Genomic DNA, 22,696 nt, shown 5'->3' with positions numbered 1-22,696 from the left:
TGTTAGCAGTTAAAGCCAGAAGAGCAAACTGCATAGCATTTCCTTGGAAACTGTTTCTCTCTGTAAATGTCAGATAATAAAAGTATTTGCCAAGCTACACAACCCACTGCATCTCAGATAGACCCATTGTAGGAGACGACAAGGTTGAGCCTGAGGGAGGAGTCAAGCATGCCATCAGTCTCGGATCCTTTCACGCTCACAAGAGATCTAAGTATAACCCACCTTGAATCCCACCGTTTCTTATCTATCACCAATTTGCTTTGACCGTTAGTTCAGATTTTTGTGGAGAGTCTTAAACCTGCATTCATTTGAACCACTTTGCATCCTGAGTTCTTGCACCTGACACCCTTGGTCATCACTGTAGCTAAAATGGAGGAAACTTTATTTCCAATGAGCTTATTACAAAACTCTGCAGGATGGAAAAGTCTCTTCTGGCTTTACTGCACACGTTGCCCCAAATTAGGAGGGAGCCTATTTTCCTGCTATTCCTCTGCTAATACTAGTCTGCTACACAATAACCACAAATTGACAGTGGGCTGCATTTTCCGTATGATCTCATCTCTCTATTATAGCAGGGTATTCTGTGAGTTGCTTCCCAAGAAAATTTATAGGTTGGTATGATGGAAAAAGCACAACTAGCTAATTCAGACTTCTAAATTTGAATCTGACTATCTGAATATAGGTCAGTATGCTGCATGTATTTCCTATGGTAGCTGACAGTGACCAGAAGAGATGAAATCGTTAAGACAAAGAAATGGCATAGAGTCAATCTTAAACAAAAACAGCAAATAAAGTGATTTGCTCACCTGGAAAGAATGTCCCGGGATTCCATACCATATAAAGCATATAGAAAAAAGAGAAGAAGTCCAAAGAATATGAGGCAGATCCAGAAGAAGATGGAGATAACATCAAAGGCACATTACAACAGCATGAAATATCAATGGTTGAGGCCACCAGAAGAGTAAGAACCAGAACTTTGTGTCTCTCTTGACGCTTGAAGTGGTAAAAGAGGAAGTAAAGAAGAAAAATGTAACAACAGGATAAAAAAATCTTCATTAGCATAGAATAACAGGGACAGGAATGGCCAGTTTTGACCTGTTTTGGTCAATATGCCACAAATACAACTAGTTTCCAGTTTTACTCCATGCATTCTCATGCTATACCACGCAACACTAATGAAAATTTCTCAGTATGGGCCAGACTGTTTCTTGTTAATGTCAATAATAGAACTTAGGAAAAATGGCGGTGGAAAAAGAGGAAAGAAAGGAAAGGAAAGACTGAAGGTAGAACAACGGCAGGAAGAAAAAACTCAAATCATGTAAAAAAAAAATTACAGGATAGATGAACCTTCCAACAGAATAAATGGAGAGTTGGATACAAGGAAAGAGGATATAGAACAGAATGGAACAGAATGGAAAGAAGGGTGTGACAGAGTGCCACAGAATTCAGCGGAGAACCACAAGGGCCACACCACTTTCAACAAAGTCAAAATGACACTTGAATGGTGATGTCATCAGGCAAGTACTATCCCTATGTGCAGGTTGTCCTTGATTTACAGTCATTTATTTAATGACCATTCGAAGTTACAAGGTATTGATTTAACAGCTAACCAATTTATGTAACGTAAAATATAAGATGTAATAATGGGAATGACTCAGCAAGGTCTGTGTCTCTTTAAGATCCTTTGTATAAAGGGAAGGCTCTGCTGATGTGTCCTCTCTCTTCCATTTCCTACTGTAACTGTGGTTTGTTGGACCATTCAAAGTTACAGTGGCAATGAAAAGAAGTATTTTGATCAGCCCTTCTACTTATATTATTGCAGCATCCCCGTGGTCATGTGATCAACATTCAGGTGCTTGGCAACCAGTATGTATTTACAATGGTTGCAGCATCTCAGGGTTATGTGATCACTATTAGCAATTCTCACAGTCGGCTTCTGACAAGCAAAGTCAGTGTGGAAGCTGGATTCTCTTAACACCTATGTGATTTAACTTAACAATTGAAGTGATTCCATGGGAAAAAAGGTCATAAAATTGGGCTCAACTCATTTAACAACTGCCTTGCTCAGTAATGGAAATTTTGGTCCCATTGGGGTTTTAAGTTGAGAGCTATGTCCTGGCATATCATACAAGCAACATACAAGTATGTATGTTGCAGTATTGTATGATGATTTCATCACATGCTTTATCATTAGTCTCCCTGCAAGTGACCATGGCTCGTGGGAAGCATGAAGAAGGATGCTGGGTAGATTGATGAAGGAAAGAAGCTGTGGCTGAGGAACAAAGTCACAGAGGAGAATGCTGCAAAAACGAGAATAAGGGAAATATATCAAATAATGTGTATATGCTCTGAAGGAAAATAACAAGGTCAAGGAAGGATTACGATGAAAAGAGGCAGAGAAAATGCCGAATGATTTTGATGAAAAAAATGCTATGGAAGTGAATAAAAAGAACTAAAAGAATGAATGGAATTAAAAAGAAAAATAATCTGGAAGGAACAAAAATAGAAGAATGCGGAGTTAAATGTTTTGATGATTTATACGGGGCTAAGGATACTATGTCAAAGAGTAGATTTGAAAAGAATGCTATAGACAGCAGCGTTCAAGAAAAAGTGATGAAGAGGAAACCATAAATATGATGAGTGTATTGAAAAAAATGGTAAATCTCCAGATGTAGACCGCTTATGGATATGATTGATTTATGGAGTGACTCTTGAGACTTGTATGGCATGTCTGTAAAATTGCAACTTTGCAGTATGAGAATTAAAAGAATACCATCATTGTTCCCTATGCAAATGAACAAGTTGCAAGAAGGAACACCATATACTACAACGGTTTATTGTTAAGCAAAATTCTGATTGAAAGGGTGACAGTGGTGACAGTGAGCTGAATTTGGGAAGTGTGTTGCTGTGCGCCACACAAGAAATGCAGACAAAATTGCCATTCCTTCCTAAGGTTCACCTTCCTAAAGTTCTCAAAGGAAGTTCATTGGACATCAGTTAATTTTGAGCAGGTTTTTTTTTCAAACTTGGCAACTTTAAGATGCATGTTGGTTGGGGAATTCTGGGCGTTGAAGTCCACATATCTTAAAAGTTGCCAAGGTTGAGAATCAGTGGCCTAGGCAAAGGGAGCTGAAGCATTTTTTAAAAAGTCCAGAACAATATTTAGAAGAGTCTCAGGCAAACATCTCACTGATTCACTGAATGTAACAACCGGAGGAGGGATCAAAGAATCAGACATTTTAAAGAAATAAAAAGTAGTTTTTATGGTGAAGGATCAGTTTCTCCATTGCAAAAGAAACCACTGGAGGTGCAGAAAAGTGTGGAAGGAAATTAGGTGACTTGCTGTTAAGCTTGATTTTCTTATGGCCTCCTTCCAATACAACTTTGTGGGATAGCTGGCAGGAGTGTGTGATTGTCAACAATCATGCAGTGATGATGTTACCCAGTTTGGTAATGAAACGTCTGCAAGAAAATAATCAAGCTCAGAGAGCGTCAAGGAACTCACTGTCAAAAATGTCTTGAAGAAGCGAAAGCAGAGTTTTCTCCATGTGGGTTAACACTCAACACTCAAGAGCTGAGTTTAAAGCTCTATTTCCTTTAAAAATAGATGCATATGTGGTTATCCACAAAAAATGGAGTTGTAGAACTGTAGAAGGGAGTTTGCTGGGACTTACAGTGCAGGGCTTTTCAACCTTTTCACCCATTGTACCACTTTTAGGATATGGCAACATCCGAGTACCACCAGTCACCTAGCAAGGTGTCAAAAACCTGATGACCAAAAAAAAAGGAAAAATGTGATGAAGTACAGGTAGTCCTCAACTTACAACAGTTTGCTTAGTGACTGTTCAAAGTTACAATGGCACTGAAAAAAGTGCCCCCCAAACCACAGCTGAGCAAGACACCTGCTTGCCTGCTCGCCCGGCGGTGCTCTTCCTCCTGTCCAAGGTTTTCATTGTTGTGAGCATTTTTGTTCAGGATTGGCAGTGGGGGTGGGGTGGGAGGGTGTTTGGCTTTTATTCCCCCCCCCCCCCCCGTTGGTGGTTGCAGCAGGTTTTGGTCACTTCACATGACCCTGGGATACTGTGACCGTCACAAATATGAATCAGTTGCCAAGCATCTAAATGTAAATCACAAGACCCTGGAGATGCTGCAACATTCCAGCTGATCGGTGCTTCTTCTGGGCTCAGCAAAAGCACGGAGATCAGCGCCACGCTCCAGCTGGAGCCTGGCACTGATCCTGGTGCTTCTGCTGAGCCCTGACAGCCCCGAAGAAGCGCTGATCCTGGTGTGTCCGCTGAGCCCTGACAGCCCTGCAGCTCCAGCCGTCTCTCACTCAGGCTTGTGTGGTGCTGACACCAGTTCAGCTCATTCCCCTCCCTCGCTACCACTTTCCTAGGATGGTCGCGTACCACCTGCCAGGTGCCAATGTACCACAGGTGGTACCCGTACCACTGGTTGAAAAGCCCTGTTATAGTGGACTTGCCATAATCACTGGCCAATAGGTTCTCACCTCAATAGCTCTTCTTCAGTTCAAATGAAACCTTCAGGAGAAACTTATTGAACTTATCTTTTCTCACATACATCATAATCAGGCAATTATATCTTTGCTTGGAGGTCTTCAACGTGCCCTTAAATTGTTTCCATTCTGCTTTTTGTTTTGATTTTTAAGGAGGACTCTTTCCAAAGAAATAAGGAGGACTCTTTCCGAACAACCTGCCTCCAGAAGTGGTGAAGGCTCCAACACTGGAAGTTTTTAAGAGGAGACTGGACAGCCATTTTCCTGAAATGGTATAGGGCAGGGGTGTCAAACTCAATTTCATTGAGGGCCAATTAAGCATTGTGGTTGCCCTCGGGGGGCCGGGTGGGTATGGCCAGGGAGGGCGTGGCCTACTGGGTGGGCATGGCCAGCTCTACATCATTGGCATCAAGGTTGCCTATGGGGGCCTGGGCAGGAGTGGGACAGATGTGGGGGTCTCTGGCAGAAGGAGGGTCTCTGGGCCAAGGCAGCGGGGGCCGTTCCCTCATTGTTTCCAGGATGGCTTCGGGGGCCACATGAAACCACTTTTCGGGCCGAATCCAGCCCCCGGGCCTTGTGTTTGACATGTCTGGTATAGGGTTTCCTGCCTGAGCAGGGGGTTGGACTAGATGACCTCCAAGGTCCCTTCTGACATTATTATTATTATTATTATTATTATTATTATTATTATTATTATTATTATTATTATTATTATTATTATTATTATTATAATATCATCACAAGCAAAATAAATCTTCTCACACACATTTCCTTAAGAGAGGGAAAGGAGACTCGCCTCTTTCATAGAATACACTACCTTGGCTTAAAAAAAAAACCAAACACTTGGGCTTAAGTTTTTTTAAGCCAAAAAATTTAAAGGTGCCAGTGAAAAAAAAACCAGGTAATTTTGTAAGCATGCATAAAAACACCTTGAATTAAATGATAAACGTCTGTGGTCCTTTCACCTGATGGGGAAATAAAACAATACAAAGGCTTCCCATTCTTCCTCTCTCCCTTCACACACACCCATTAAGTCCAAAGCAGGAACTTAAAAAGAGACCGTTTCAGGGAGTTATTTTTTTAAAACGCCGTTCTGTAGTAGCCAGGACTGTGTGAATAACTAAGTCTTTGTTGTCCTGAAGGTGAGCTTTCTTTGGACTCCCCCTTTTTGCTCAGAAAAGTGGGTGGGGGGGGAACAGTTTCACAATGGAGGTGGAGGCCGGCAGACAGTAATTAGTTAACCCATCCTTCTGCCTCAATCCTACTCCTCCTTCCTTTCTCCCCTCCCAGAACCTGTGGTTAAGAAGTTGCATGAAATCATCAACAGGTTCCTTAAAAAAAAAAAAAGAAAAAAAAGGATTGATCATGGGGAGAGAGGGAGGCTTTTAAGCTGAGCCACAGTTTTCCTGCTGCATGGGGCCACAGAAATATATATAAACGAGGCTTAAATGAGCTGAGGTCCTATTTGCAAGCTGCTACTCCCGGGCTATCTGATTGCCTTTCCAGCTTCTTAACGCCGCCGGTGCGATGACCAAATTTCTCTGCTGCACGCTGCTGGTAAGTCTTTGCCTCAAGGCTAACGGTTGCTTTGGAAAGTGCAAAGCAATGAGGCTGTTTCTGTTTCTTTAAAGTTGTATTTTCCTCTTAAGTCTTTAGTAGCTCTTTGGGCTGTTGGAGCAAATTTGTGGCAAGGTCCCTTTTGCTTCCCTGGCATGCTTTTTTTTTTGTTTTTTTGGAAGGCGTATCTTCTGAATCTTACTGTACCTTCACCTGATAGGACTAAAACCCTTGCAAATCTCATTAGCTGGCTGATAGATCGTGATCGTCTATGATGTGGTTGTAAACTGTGGGACAGCAAGCAAAAATCTATGGGACGGAACTGGATAGAGCATAGGTGTGTTTAATTTTAAATGGGTCTGTGTGAATGTAAAAGGCTGCTGGATGCAGAGTCACACCTTTGAGCTGTCTTTCCCAGCAATGTCTATTGCGTTGGGCAAGTATTCTCCAGAGTCTCAGACTGAGATCTATCATTATATTGAGAGATGACAAGCACAGAATCTGGATCTTCTTCTATTGCTTCCTCCTAATAAATAATACAAATATTTGGGCATTTTCATCCCTAGTTGTGTATACAGAGTTCCCAGTGACATTGAAGAAAATAGAAAACTTCCATAGATTCTTTAGAATCAGTAAACGATTATATGCACTATTAAGTGCCACCCATTCTTCAATTCCTTGAGCTGCTCTATTATGGAATTACAATGGGGGATCATATACTGAATTTATAACCCATCCTGGGAGAATCAATATCTATAAATGTAATTTATCTCAGAATCCGCTCATAGCAAGGAACAGTAATGCCTGGTGTTATTTTGAAGCTATATATTCAGTATATTTCATTTTGGGAAAAGAAGGCAAAGGCTGTTGATAAAATAACTGAATGCTTCTTTTACTTCCTGCCAAGTTTGTTTCATGTGTGTAAGTGGTGAATTAATGCTATCTTTCACTGAAAAGGAGCTTTTCAGACAATAAAAGTCCTCGAGCTCTGATTTTTATAATGATTAGATTTTGTTTTTAAATGGAATTCTGTCCGATAAGAAATGTCTTACTCAAGCCTCATTTCTCCAGTAGTTATAAAGAAAAAGTTTGCGGTTGCTTTGCCCTACTCCCTGCCCCACAAAACAAAAGTATGATATATGAAAAAAACCAACCCAGAGGCCCAACTGAACCAGATGCATTAAAATACATATTAATACCATACAGGTTTGAAAAATGTTTCTCAAATTGTCCATTCATACTAACTGATAAAAAAAATATAAAAATATAAAATTGCTGTACACCAAACATACAGACAGCATTAAATACGATGGGAATATTCCAGCCCAGGTTTAAACATGTCTATGTTCCATGAGATTCAAGGAGAGCCTAAAGCCTTACATGGGCTTAATTTTTAAAGACATATGTTTGGCTGAATCAAGAAAATATAGGTACCTCTAATAATAATAATAGTAATAATAGAGTTAGAAGGGACCTTGGAGATTATCTAGTCCAAAGACCTGCTCAGGCAGGAAACCCTATACAATTTCAGACAAACGGTTGTCCAGTCTCTTCTTAAAAAGTGTTGGAGCATTCACAACTTCTGGAGGCAGGTTGTTCCACTGGTTACGGTAATTCTTCTAACTCTCAGGAAATTTCTCCTTAGTTCTAGGTTGCTTCTCTCCTTGATTATTTTCCATCTGTTGCTTCTTGTCCTGCCTTTTGGTGCTTTGGAGAATAGCTTGATACCCTCTTCTTTGTGGCAGTCCCTGAGATATTGGAACACTGCTATCATGTCACCCCTCACCCTTCTCTTCATTAGACTAGACATTCCCAATTCCAGCAACCATTCCTTATATGTTTTAGCTCTCTGATTGACTACTACAGGTAGTCCTTGAGTTACAACCACAATTGAGCCCAACATTTATGTTGCTAAGTGACTTTTGCCTCATTTTACAACATTTCTCACCACAGTTGCTAAGTGAATCATTGCAGCTGTTAACTTTGTAACACGGTTTTAAGTGAATCTGGCTTCCCCATTAACTTTGCTTGTCAGAAGGTCCCAAAAGTGATCACATGACATGACTGCAAGCGTCATCTGAATTTTGATCACGTGACCATGGGGATGCTGAAATGGTCGTAAGTGTGAACAATGGCCAAAATCACTTTTTTAGTGCTGTTGTAACTTTGAATGGACACTAAATGAACTGTTGTATGTCAAGGACTATCTGTACTGTGTTTTTTTTTTGCATAGCACCCTGGCAATCTTAAGCACAGTTGCAACTGCTTTCTCTAGTCTTGTTTCATTCCTTTTATGAAATGTAAGCAGAAGTAGTAAGTTTCACCGGTTAGAGAACTTCAAATCCCTTTGGTTTCTCACCAGGTTTTAATTAAGTCAGCCAGGTGCTGCCACCTGCTGCAGATACTGAGCAATAGGAAGTGATGATTAAAGCTACTGTATGTTGCTTCTTACGTCTAATGAGATTCCACACCAGTTTAAAAAAAGGATGGCTTAATGTTTTATTTCATTATTTTCAGGTAAACTCTCCTTTGAGTTGAGCCAAAGTTGGTGCCTTCACAGTCATGTTGGTTTGGATCGGTCAAAACAGAATCAACACTCTCTCTCTCTCTCTCTCTCTCTCTCTCTCTCTCTCTCTCTCTCTCTCTCTCTCTCTCTCTCTCTCTCTTATTTGGCATCAGTGTGAATGCATTTATGATCACAATCTTTCTTATATTTCAAGGCTAGCCTACAGCACTTGTACTTCTGAATGGTTTCTTATCCAAATACCAATAAGATTTGATCCTGCTTAGTTTTTTTTTAGGATGTACAATGCCAGGCAGTGAAATCCAAACATTTGCAGGGTAGTGATTGAAGAGTTTGTCTGGGGAGGTCCAGGTTTAAGTACTTCAGCCCTGGACACTTACTAGATTTGAATCAATCACCATCTCCCAGGCTATCCAACTTGATAGGATTATTGTCATAGGAAAAAAATGGAAGTGTTGTGTTTGCTGCTTTTATTTATTTCCTGGAGGAAAGTTAAGCTACAGGTCAAATAAATGAAAAAAAGAGAGGGGGGGGGAGAGGGAGATGTTAATATTTCAGGGTTCTCTTTACAGTGTTGCGTAGTGAACCTTTGACTTCGGTGGTTAAATAGAATGCAATAAAAAAGAAGTAGAGTTGAAATAAAGTCCGTCTTAAGTAAGGATTCTGTTCAGCCAAAGGTCTCTCCAGACTGGTGACGAAAGTGTAGACAACAGAAATTCAGCAGATATCCTTCTACAGACATAAGATAACCAAATGTTCAGCCACTAAATCTAATTTCTGTACATTTCTACAGAACTAGCAAGTACAAAATGTTAACAATTGCTCTGCCTTAAGTTCCACACATAGGCTGACAAATCTGGGCCAAACCCCCACATGAGGAGTTGATAGAGTAGGACACATTTAAATCCATGGCTCAAGGCAAAGAGTTCTAGTATTTGCAGCAAAGTTCAGAGGGAGGAAGCACTCTCTTAGTTCTTTGCGTTTCCATTGGGCTAAATATGAAGCTACGACTACTGGTTGGTACTAAACTGACTTGGAAGCCAATTCTTGGATGCTGTGGATTTTACACAGTCATAAAATACTTTGGTGTATCCAGTAGTAAAAGCAGAGGTCATTTCAAAAGTAAGGTAGGCCAGGCTGTGATAAATATAATTTGTCATTTGAGTAAACTAGACAAAACCTTTAATCCCACAAACATTGGCCCTGTGCCCAGTCCAAGGGACTGGTGCTCCTTGGATTGAATATCATTGGCCCAACTCCTTGGCCAATTTTCCAAAGCATATTTCCAAACAGAGCACTATTCCCAAGGTATTCTCCCTAGTAACCTCTCTCTTCTCTCTACTTCCTGCACTCAGCTGGGAAATGGTGATTCTCTCATGGATTAATCTTCAGGTTGTTTATTCTCTTGTCTTTGGGACAGGACTTGTCCAACACAGCAAGACATTAGGCTTCCATTTTTCTAGACTGTGGGAAGAAGATATATCACCATAGCAAGTTCTGTTCTAAACAAATGAATGTTCACTATTCTGCATAAAAGCACTCACAAATAGACACCTCTCTACTGCCATGATAGAGTGAAGGTGACATTAGAGCAGGCAGAAGGCTATTGATGGATAGCTATCAATGCTAGATTAATAATAATAATAATAATAATAATAATAATAATAATAATAATAATAATAATAGTAAAGGTAAAGGTTCCCCCGCACATGCGTGCTAGTCGTTTCCGACTCTAGGGGCCGGTGCTCATCTCCGTTTCAAAGCCGAAGAGCCAGCGCTTGTCCGAGGACGTCTCCGTGGTCAATAATAATAATAATAATAATAATAATAATAATAATAATAATAATAATAATAATAATAAGTTGGAAGGGACCTTGGAGGTCATCTAGTCCAACCCCCTACTCAGGCAGGAAACCCTATACCATTTCAGGCAAATGGCTGTTCAGTCTCTTCTTAAAAACTTCCAGTGTTGGAGCATTCACCACTTCTGGAGGCAGGCTGTTCCACTGGTTAATTGTTCTAACTGTCAGGAAGTTTCTCCTTAGTTCTAGGTTGCTTCTCTCCTTGACTATTGACTATGATCACTGATGGCCAACTACTCTCTGCATTATCTCAGGTCAACAGCTGGACCATCTTTTCTTCATCCTCTGTCATCTTTCCCACCTCCCTGCTACCTTATAGAATGGAAATGGCTGGACCCTCTTTTCCCATGAAGCTTCCTTTGCAAACTGTCTTTCAAACAGAGTGATGCAGTTATGAGATAGAGGACTGCTCACCTAATTCCTGATTTATGAGTTTTATAAGTACAGCTGTTACGTACAAGGCTCTTTTCAAGCTATTTTAACGAATAAACTAATACAATTATAGTTCTGTAATATAAGTATTCACTCAGAGAGATTGATTAGTTAACAAATGACCCAAGGAACTGTGGTCCAGCAATTGTTCCTTCAGGCCAGAGAAGTAAATAGAGAAACTGAACAGTCTGGTATTTATACATATGACATAAAAAAGTGCCAATATTGGGGATTCAGGTTTGTTTCCATCCACAGTCCCCTTCCTGTTTTTCCTTTGTGTGTGTGTGTTTAAGATTGGAAACTTGAGACACAAGGCCTATTTTTAAAAATTGCTTTATCCACTCAAAACCTTTTCAAAAGTGTATCAGGGCTTTTAAATGAATAACAAACTTTTCTTCTTCCCACTGTATGTAATGCCTCACCATGATAATTTGGTGGTTCTTGTTTGCTTTTAAGAGCGTTGAAAAGAGAAGAAATCAAAGCAGATTAATTGTTTATTAGCTACTGGTTGTGATAGATGAACTGAATCTCTATCACCAGAAAAGTTATATCTCCCTGAATATCAGGCAAAAAATAGTGGTTTGGGGATAATCAAATCTATGTCCTGCTGGTAAGCTCACATTTTTTGGCTACATCCAGAAGTAGAATGAATGCCAAACTGGATTTTTGCCTGGAGGCAATTACAATGTTCTTACATAATGTTGAAAAGCGAATGCCAGAATTTACAGATTTGCCTTGGCGCTTGCCCAATCCTTGGCAGCTGTCATCAAAGGAAACTAGGTTTCAGGATGTGTTTGCAATTCTAAACAGAGGATGCTTTATCTGTTTTAGTAAATTCAAGCATTCTTCTGCGGTCTGTGTGAAAAACCCAAACCCGAAGCATATAATCAATGTTGAAAAAAGTCGTTTTTTATTTTATTTTATTTTTTAAAAAATCACAAGGCTGTGATTGAAAGGGAAAAAAAAAGATAGTTGAAGGAATATGGACTGTGTTGGTCACTGGCATCCAATCTGTATTTATTTCACAAGGGTGGAGCGGTGACAGACTTTCATTTGAAGATCAGGAGAAAACTTGCATAAGTTCAGAATTCAATTAACAGAATGTAATTTTTAAAAACGAGGCCACCAAAGGAAAGTAGTCTCCTTTAAACAGAATTGTCATTCGTGTTATTGTGATGATAACAGTACAGATGTGATTGCCCTTAGCTTTATTATTTCAACACTAGGCCCTATCTAACAAAATGAAATTCAATGTAGAAAAAGGTAGGGCTTTTCACTTAGGCAAGGAAAAACAAATATATAGCTACAGACTAAGTAAAACTTAGCTGAACGCAGAAACTGCAAGAGGGATCTCGGAATCCTAGTGGACATTCACTTCAATATAAGCCAGCAAAGTGCTTCAGCTGCCAAAAACACCAATGCAATCCTAGGTGACATTAACAGAGGGATAGAATCAAGATCACAAAAAGTGATATTACTGCTATATAATATATTATTAATGGAATACTGCATCCAGTTTTGGTCACCACAATATAAAAAGCTCTGGAAAGAGTGCAGAGAAGAGGGATAAGATGATTGGGGGGGGGGCTGAAAAACAGTTGCAGGAATTGGGTATGTATAGTCTAGTGACATGATAGCAGTGTTCCAATATTTGAGGGGCTGCCACAAAGAAGAGGAGGGTGAACCTATTCTCCAAAGTAACCAAAGGCAGGACAAGAAGCAATGAATGGAAACTGACCAAAGAGAGAAGCAACCTGGAACTAAGGGGAAATTACAGCAAGAACAATCAACCAGTGGAACAACTTGACTTCAGAAGTTGTGGGTGCTCCAACACTGGAGGCTTTTAAGAAGGGACTGGATATTTGTCTAAAATGGCACAGAGTCTCCTGCTTGAGCAGCGGGGTGGACTAGAAGACCTTCAAGGTTCCTTTCAACTCTGTTATTCTGTATTCTATTCTGAAAAGTTAATTAGTTATACCATAATTCCCTGGTTGTTCTAACTAGGACCACCTCTGCTAAAGCTTCTTCATCCAGAGAAGGTTGTCTAAAAAAGAAATAATAAGTCTTTTTACAATACTGAAGTGTTTTAAGTTTGAAAGATATAACATCTTTAGTTTTTAATTAGATATGACAAAATTTCAGGGTAATTAATACAATGGAATGTTATTGTATATGACAGGGGTAGGCAACCTTGGCTCTTTTATGACTCATGGACTTCAACTCCCAGAATTCCTGAGCCAGCCATGCTGGCTCAGGAATTCTGGGAGTTGAAGTCCATGAGTCATAAAAGAGACAAGGTTGCCTACCCCTGGTATATGACAATTGGTTGCAGCTGACAGGCAGAGATGATAAAATTTGTCATAATGGTCTGTGACAAATATCTGAGATCTTACGTAATATTAAATATTTTCTAGTCACTTCCCATTTGTGGGGCACCAGTTTTTGTGTGACAGATCTTGTGAAATTTTTATTTTTAACATAGTATGATGGTTTCAAAATATGGTTTAATTCAATGTGTTAATCCAGCCAAATCATAGTGATGAAGGACGACTTAGTACTTGAGGGCACCGTCATTGTACTGCATAAATAAATAAATAAATAAAATACAAAGTTTAAAAATGCTTCAATTTTATTTTATTAGTTATTGGACATCTCAGTCAAGTGGACAGTCCAAGAAGCTCTTCCTCCAAAGTATCTCCATTATGATCCTATCACCTCCCATCGGCTGATGTGTGACCAATGTCCTCCAGGAACTCACGTCAAACAGCATTGTACAGCCTCAGCAAAGACGGAATGTGCTCCTTGTCCAGATCAGTCTTATGCAGATGAATGGAACAATAATGAGAAATGTTACTACTGCAGTGTGGTATGCAAGGAACTGCAGTATGAAAAAATCAAATGCACCGGCACCGGAAACCGTGTCTGTGAGTGTGTAGAAGGACGGTATCTCAACCTTGAATTCTGTTTGAAGCACGCAGCGTGTCCTCCTGGATTTGGCGTTGTTCAAAAAGGTATGTATGTCTTTATTTTCAAGGGATGATTTCAAGATTGCTCAACTATCAGAAGCTGTTTCAAGGTCAATTAGGGTGAGTAAAAATCTTTTCCAGGCAATTAGATGGAAAAGTTACTGCTCCCAACCTGCCAGGTGTTATGATAAAAGAGTAGGCTCTGGTTTATCCGATCCCAAAGATAAAAACAAAAACAAAAGCAGAGACTGATCTAATAATTGAGGCAGAATTTATTGAAAAGACAGTATGCTAGAATGGCTAGCAGTTGGAGTGAAGATCATGCTAAGTGAATAACCACATAGGATGGACAAGTATATTAACTGCATTTGATTTTATTGTATTTTAAATTACATTATAATTATTCTGTTTCTATTAATCAAAGAATAGCATTGTACAAAGAATAAAGAATGGCCAAAGAGAGAAGCAACCTGGAATTAAGGAGAAACCTCCTAAGAAGTGAGGACAATTAAACAGTGGAACAGCTTGCCTTCAGAAATCATGGGTGCTCCATCACTGGAGATTTTTAAGAAGACAGTCACTTGTCTGAAATGGTATAGGTTCTCCTGCTTGAGCAGGGGGCTGGACTAGAAGACCTCCATGGTCCCTTCCATATTCTATTCTATTCTATTCTATTCTATTCTATTCTATTCTATTCTATTCTATTCTATTCTATTCTATTCTATTCTATTCTATTCTATTCTATTCTATTCTATTCTATTCTATGGATGGCAGCCATGAGAGATGTCTTTTGGAAATTCAAGTTCCAACTAGGAACCTAAAAATTATCCAAGTAATGCCACAAGATTTAACATGTCCAGCAACATGAGGGTGTTATTTAGTTAGGTAATGAAATGTCTGCAAGAAAACAACCAAACACCAAGGACCCACCCTACTTTAACATTGGTACAGGTAGGAATGAATAACTTAAAGCCATCTGAACCATGAGATATGATCTGATGAAAGTAATGTCATGAGGACACAGCATCAAAAAGAACTTACCAGGGTATACTTATGCAGTTATAAGTAAGAAAATGCTCTTACTAAGCTTACTATTTTTGCCATCTGCTTGGAACTGTGAAAACAAACATCCACCTGGTTTTGAACACTTCCTAAATAAGTGTGCTCAGATGAACATGATGGATAGTATATTTCTTGTGAGAACTTGCAAGAACCATCTCCTTGGACTGTTATCAAAAGGAATGTTGTTGGCAGCCGAACAAAATATCCTTCTTGTATGATAATGAGTAATCTAACAGCAGTTTCAAACTGCATTCCACTGAGTAATATGATGGAGTGCCCTCTCTCATGGGAACATTATTTGAAATGCAATATTTATGGGTGATAACTAGTCACATTTTTCATTGGGAAGAAGGCGGTTCCAGGGCCTTGTGTGCCTTGGCAAACAGTAAAAGTGTTAATTGATATAGCACTAGGAGAATAATTATAACAGTATTAGGGTATCAGTGAATGTCATCATACCTGGATGGACATAATTAATTACCTGCATCACAAATGATCCTTGTAGGAGGATACAAAATCCTCAAAGCTATAAAGAGTTCTCTTGGGGAAAAAATAATAATTGGCAGTATCCTGTATTTCAAAGTCAGGATTAAAACCATATTAAATGTATTTTAAAAGGGACGCCGTGGCTCAGTGGGTTAGGACGCTGAGCTTGTCAATCAGAAGATTGGCAGTTTGGCGGGTCGAATCCCAAGTGCTGCGTAGCAGAGTGAGCGCCTGTTACTCGTCCCAGCTTCTGCCAACCTAGCAGTTCGAAAGCACGCAAAAATGCAAGTAGAAAAATAGGGACCACTACGGTGGGAAGGTAACAGCGCTCCGTGCGCCTTTGGCATCTAGTCATGCCGGCCACATGACCACGGAGACATCCTTGGACAAGCGCTGGCTCTTCGGCTTTGAAACGGAGATGAGCCTCGGCCCCTAGAGTTGGAAATGACTAGCACCTTTACCTTTACCTTAAATTTACTTTGAAAAGGACAGTGATAGGGAAGGAAAAAATGTAATCTGTCATTGAATGGGCAAATTTCAGACTGAAGTTAAACGTAAATGCAATCTGCATTTAAAACAACGTGTACAAATTGTTGTCCAGAGCTAATAAACATTTCACAATGGCTCAGCCTGTACTACTTCCAGCCTGTTCTTTTCTGTTTATTGAACAGACTTTTCATTTAATGCATCTGCTAATACTGAAGAAAACAAATAGTACATAAAGAGGATTTCCTATAGTGACAGATGTAAGCATTCTTAGAATTCAAATCTGACATGCAGAAAACAAAGTTATGTTTCAAAAGTATTTTGTTTAGTGTTTAGAAAATAAAAAAAAAATCTAAAGATACTTACATGAAACATAACACATCGGTTCATACTGCATATTGCTGATCTTCCAAATCATGGACTGTTTACAAACATAGCATGATATTTTTAAACAGCCTCATTCAAGTATAACTTGCAAGTTTGGAGAGCAACTAAGTTTGGGACATATTCGGTAAACTTGTATCTTCAGGTGAGTCTTGACTCTTGGCTGCTTGGACAAATCCATGCTATTATCATGGCAACATTTTTGGAAATGGCTTTTTGGAAATCCTCCAGGAGTGAGAGAGACTGACTGGCCCAAAGTTACCCAGCTGGCCTTGCATCTAAAGCAATACTAGAATTCATAGTCTCCCAGTTTCTAGTAATTATACATAGAGAAAGATTGAAAAAAAAGAAGCACCTTAAGACCATGAGGCAAAATGGAGAGAAGGTGGAGAAAAATATTCTGTTTTGAAGCTAATCTGCATAACCTCTTGTATGTTTTATGCTGCCTAACCCATTTGATCATTTCCAATCTGGACCCATATTTTAATGAAAAGTGCTTTCATATGTGGAGAGCCTGGGTATTAATTCTGATCCTACATGGAGGCCATTGTAGTTATCCGGATGAAAGTGAAAATGTTGCAATGCTGGAGTACCAAATCAAGGATAGACTGGGTCCGCCCAGATGATCAACAGGATGAAGAAAAGATCACAATATTTGGGACAAATTTGATTCTAGTGATCAAGCAAACATCTTTAAAGGGAGGTTTCAGCTATTTCTTTTAAGTCTGTAATGAATCAAAGGCTCTAGGGCAAGGGTCTTCAAACTTGGCCCTTTTATGACTTGGACTTCAACTCGCAAGAATTCCTCAGCCAGGCACGCTGGCTGAGGAATTCTGGGAGTTGAAGTCCACAAGTCATAAAAGGGCCAAGTTTGAAGATCCTGCTCTAGGGATTCCGCAAAATTAAACCATCTCCAATTTTTAGCTTTTGTGAGTGAGAACTAAACTTTGTCTCAATCTATGATCCATAGGACCTAAAAAGCTTAAACAAAACTGGAAGAAATGACATGACATCTGCAACAATACTTTGCCACAGCGTCTGTTTCTCTGCATAATAATGTTTATGATAGTATTTTCCATTGCAATTTCCATATGAGCATAGTGACTATAACAGCCTTTGTTCTCAAGTCCAAATTTAATTTACTTTTGTAAATCTTTTAATTTGAAAGAGAGTGCACAAAAACAATTGCTCTGAAAAATAACCTGATTATCCTGAAAAACCCTCCCAGTATAGAGTATCTGACGTTAGTTTGCAATACCTTTTATGTTATCTTGGAAAATTTTACAGTTATCTAGTCATCTGAAAGTAGAATAAAAATATAACCTTTACAGAGCTACCTTAACAAATTATGACTTGCCTTTAAAAATCTATGGAAACTCATTTCCAAACACATAACTTAACCCAATTCCAACCTGTGGTCAAAGATAATAATTTTAACAACAATAATTCTACGTTATTCTTAGCAAAGATATTTTTGTATAAGAAACAACATAGATATGTATACAAGTTGGTTTGGGAAAATAACCATTTTCTTTAGTGTATTACACAAATGGAAATTTGCTCAGCAGAGGCTTAAATCTATCCTATCAAGTTGGAAGCCCCAAAGCCATCTATGAAAGAGTAACCATGAATTATAAAATACCAGCTGGTTGATAAACTCTCCCTTTTCTGATTCCAGATTGTGCAATAGATTAGGGTTATTAAGCACCAATAGGCTATAATGTAGGGTTGACTTGCTCCATGAAACTCACGCAAGAGTAGTTTTAAAAGCCTGCTTCAAGGAAAATAATATTTGTTGTCTGATGAATGATACAATATAATTGATTTCAGTGGCCAGAATGAAAAGGGAAGAATTCATTAAAAGTGGTTAGGAATTATTTTATCAGTGGTGTTATCTGTGGGGATAAGGCACCAGTTTCTTCATCAGCCCTTCTAACAGCTGCTATTCTCTTTGTATTTTAACAACAGGAGTGAGTAATAACAATCTGGCATTTTGAATTTCCATCAGCTTTATGACATAAGGTGGTAGAATATTAAAACAACAGCCTCTTTTTTGGCATGTTACTTCCTACCAGTATTCTGGAGACACATTATGGCTCAGCAGGTATTCTGGCTCATTAGGAGAAATGCTGGAATGTGGATAATTAGGAAATGCCAAACCAGGGATCTGTATTAATTCATTCTCAGAGACAAGAGGCTGATGCTAATTTTATCCTTAGGGGGGGAAAAGAAAATCTGCTGATCTACTACAGTTTTGGAATATAGGATTTAGGTGGACTATCCAGCAACCATACAACATCATCTGAACAACAACAACTCCTCCTCTTGCACTTCTGATTTTATATGAGCTTCTATATTCCAAAATACCTTTTCCTAATTATTGTTGAGGTGCCTAATGTTTATGATAGATAATATAGATGTAGATAGATAGAGAGAGAGAGTTTCTGGTTGAGTCAGACTAGTTCTATACGAATCTTCCATCTGGCTGAGTGCTTCATTTAAAAGCTATGTAGGTGAAAAATACCATTCCTCTATAACAGGATTTCTTTTGCAGTGTTATTGTTTTTCATTTAACATGAATGAAATACAAATAATATCTTTTGTCACCCTTTGAAGTGAAAAAGCTCCTTTCTCTGGGAGTTTTTGGAAAATCAAAAGATCTGGATGAGATTTAAAACATTAATCTACCAAATTATGTGGGATGACAGCCTTTCCTCTTTCAAAGAAAATCATTTTTTTTCATTTCTATCCTTGGTGGTGGTGTTGCCATTGTTGAATGGGAAATTCTTGAAGTGCTATAAACAAAATGATTGATATTTTTTTTAAAAAAATAATCTCTTTCCTTTTCTGCAGGTACCCCTGAAAGCGACACCATTTGTGAGAGATGTCCTGAAGGATATTTCTCTAATGATACATCATCCAAAGCTGCCTGTCAAATGCACACTAACTGCAGTGCCCTAAGTCTTAAATTGGTGCAGAAGGGAGACTCCACACATGACAACATGTGCCAGGGAGAAGATAGTGATAAATTGGATCAGCAATGTGGAATCGGTGTGTATATAATAAAAAAAAAACAAATAATGAAATTCCTCATGAGTTTGCAGCTGGCATGCAGTTAGAAATACAGTGAGATTTTATTTAGTCTTGATTTTGTAGATTATACCTAATAGACTAATACACAGACTGGAAAATTATCGTCCGGTGGAAGGGTTCTCATATAAAAAAGGGACTGGATTTATTCATTATTGCCTGAGAGGACAGAAGCAAAACCAGAAGCCACACAGTGTAGCTGCTCTATTGAATAACTTTGTCCTCCAAAGGAAGCATTCTGTTAACACTTGCAAAGTGTTAAGTTTAAAATAAACTTAATAAGCATTCTTTTTTCAGTAGGGTCCAATCCCTGTTGGTTTTCATAGGATTGTAACTTTTAGAAAAAATCTTTCTGACAGCAGTTTTTGACATTTGTTCCAAAATTTAAGGTCTTGATTTTAAAGTCAGTATCTGTATTGTTTTAGATGTCACCTTGTGTGAAGAAGCGTTCTTCAGGTTCATTGTGCCCAAAAAGCTATCATCCACCTGGCTGAATACCCTCATGGACAGTCTGCCTGGCATGAAGATCAGTCTTGAAAACAGAGAAAAAATTAAACAAAAGAGTAGCTTGCAAGATCAGACTTTTCAGCTACTCAAGTTATGGAAAGAGCAAAATAAAGACCACAATACAGTCAAGAATATTGTCCAAGGTACGTATTAAAGTAAAGCAAGGGCTTATGTTTATCCACTGGGTCAGTTTAGGTAAGATGTTTGTTCCTGAGTATAGATCAAATCACCACAACAGTCAGAGCAATAAGTTGAAGGTGGCCATTGTGGTTCTCACAATCAGAACACATAAGCCACATGGCCATGCATTGCATCTTTCAGTTAGGCCAGAGGTCTTCAAACTTGGCCCTTTTATGACTTGTGCACTTCAAGTCCCAGAATTCCTCAGCCAGGCATGCCTGGCTGAGGAATTCTGGAACTTGAAGTGCACAAGTCATAAAAGGGCCAAGTTTGAAGACCTCTGAGTTAGGTGCTGGAGAACTGAGTGTATGAAAGTCGGAGACCAATTGCAAAGCAACAGATAATTTCCCCCTTTCCCTTTTTTTCTTTCCTTTTAGTATTGAGTAGGTTGAGGGAATTTTCTCTGGCTGGAGTATCAATAGTAGCCTGGAGCAAGATAAGAACTGCCATTCCTTATCTTTAGCATTTGAAGTCAGTGGACGTGACTACAATCACCCTGAAACTGCTTTTGAAGGTTGGGTTTTTCAAATAAAAGTCCTTTTTATTTGAAATCAGCTTTCTATGGCTTTCCACTTAACTCCTAAGCCTAAGCATCACATAAAGATACCATGGCCGCATCTTCCTCCCTAATATTTTCTCCATGATGTTGCCTTCATCTCATCTTTAGTTCAGGAATGGGACAGGCTAAAAGTTATCATTTGGTGTGTTGGCATTAAAATAAAATCCCTTACTGGGATATCATACCAAAGCAACCTCAAGAAGGGTAAAAGCAATTTGAGATTAGATTGTGATCAGGAGGAAAGGCATCAGAAAGACAAGATCATGACAAAGGGGAGAAAATTTTTTTCTGCAGGTATAGATTTCTAGAGCCAGTTTGGTGTTGTGGTGAAGGCACTGTGTTAGAAATCAGGAGCCTGTGAGTTCTAGTCTCATCTTAGGCACGAACAGTGGTGGGATTCAAATATGTGAACAACCGGTTCTCCATATGGATGCTGCTTCTGGAAGTCCATTCTGGGCCTGGGCAACAAAATATTAGCTACCGGTTCTGCCGAAGTGGTGTGAACTGGCTGAATCCCACCACTGGGCACAAAGCCAGCTGGGCCGGTCACTCACTCTCAGCCCTAGGAAGCAGGAAATGGCAAGCCACTTCTGAAATCTTGCCAAGAAAACTGCAGGGACTTGTCTAGGCAGTTACCAGGAGTCAACACTGACTTGAAAGCACACACACAAAATATTTTCTGACAACTTAATTTCACTTTAGCAGTGATGAAAAAAACACTGTGTCTTTTCAGTACTTTTACGTTAATCTTGACTTTTGATGACTACATAGACAAGTCTATGCAGGGGTTTTTTGGTAAGATTTTAGGGAAGTAGTTTGTTATTTTCTTCTTCCTTGAGCTGAGAGAAAGGAACTGGTACCGTCAGGTGGTTTTGTGCCTAAGGCAGGACTCAAACTCTCAGCCTTCTGGCTTCTAGCCCATGCCTTTAACCATTTCCCAAAATGACAGAATACAAAATGAAAATTCTTTTAGAGAAATCTGAGATTATTATATCTCTATGGAATCTAATCGGCCCAGATGACATTATGTCCATAAACTTAGATTCCCTTCCATTGGTTTTAATTTGTAGAGTAGGTTTCAAGAAAGTATTGACAGAAAGCAGGGCTTACGTCTATTAGCATTGTAGCAAAGGAGATAGGATCAATCATATTTTTGTGACATTAATGAAGAAAACTAAACAAGCTTAATTCTTTTTTGTTGTTGTTTAGGTATCAATCTTTGTGAAACTAGTGTTTTAAAGCACATTGACCATCTCAACATCACCCTTGAGCAGCTCAATATCCTGATGGACAACTTGCCGGGGAAACACGTGGGTAGAGAAGAAACTGAACTGATTTTTAGGATGTGCAAATCTACAGAGCCAGTACTGAAGCTCTTGAATTTGTGGAGGATAAACAATAAAGACCAAGACACCATCAAGAGCCTGACATTTGGACTGAAGCATCTGAAATCATACCATTTCCCCAAGACAACAATTCAAGGTTTTCGGAAGGTGGTGAAATTCCTTCACAGCCTCACAATGTATAAATTATACCAGAAGCTTTTCTTAGAAATGCTAGGGAACCAGGTCCATTTGGTAAAAATGAGACGTGGGTAGTTTTAAGTTCTCTGATCTTTCGTTTGCCACTTGCTGCTAGCAATAATTAAATGGGGGAGGGGAAAGTTTTCCTATATGACAATGCTTATTTATATTTATATGACTGACTGGGATAGCTTAGACTATCTTAGAACTTTTGTTGTTATTTTATAATATTAAAATCCTTATCTGGACTCTGACTCCATCCAAGAATTCCAGTGAATTCCATGGACATAGAGAGAAATAATAGGGGGAAAAACACACCTCGATTTGCTATTTATATTAATTTCAAATCTAAATTGTTGCATGTATTTATTAACTTCATTGGCAACTGTTTGAGATTAAGTGCTGAAGCAGATGACCACTTGTTATAGAATCATAGGGCTATAAGGGACCTTAATGGTTTTCTAATCCAACCTTCTTCCTAAGGCAGGAATCCTTATACCATCCCAGACAAACAATGTCATTGTTTAATCACTTCTGTTCCAGTATGTATTAATGGCCATAA

At 39.0% G+C, this 22,696-nt stretch overlaps 1 protein-coding gene across 1 annotated transcript; it reads left to right on the top strand.

The window, feature by feature from the left end:
• Positions 1 to 5,623: 5,623 nt before the first annotated feature.
• TNFRSF11B (TNF receptor superfamily member 11b) lies at positions 5,624 to 22,209 on the top strand (the record flags this gene model as incomplete). The annotated part of the gene is made up of 5 exons (XM_083361160.1): positions 5,624 to 6,073; positions 13,533 to 13,902; positions 19,129 to 19,326; positions 19,791 to 20,015; positions 21,821 to 22,209. The coding sequence occupies exons 1-5, from the start codon at positions 6,044 to 6,046 to the stop codon at positions 22,207 to 22,209; spliced, it is 1,212 nt and encodes a 403-aa protein (XP_083217286.1). The 5' UTR covers positions 5,624 to 6,043.
• Positions 22,210 to 22,696: the final 487 nt, after the last annotated feature.

Source organism: Vipera ursinii (assembly GCF_947247035.1).
Source record: "Vipera ursinii genome assembly, chromosome: 3".
In the NCBI taxonomy this organism is placed as follows: Eukaryota; Metazoa; Chordata; class Lepidosauria; order Squamata; family Viperidae; genus Vipera; species Vipera ursinii.
Note: the sequence above shows the minus strand (reverse complement) of the source record. Positions and strands in the feature narration are given on the sequence as shown.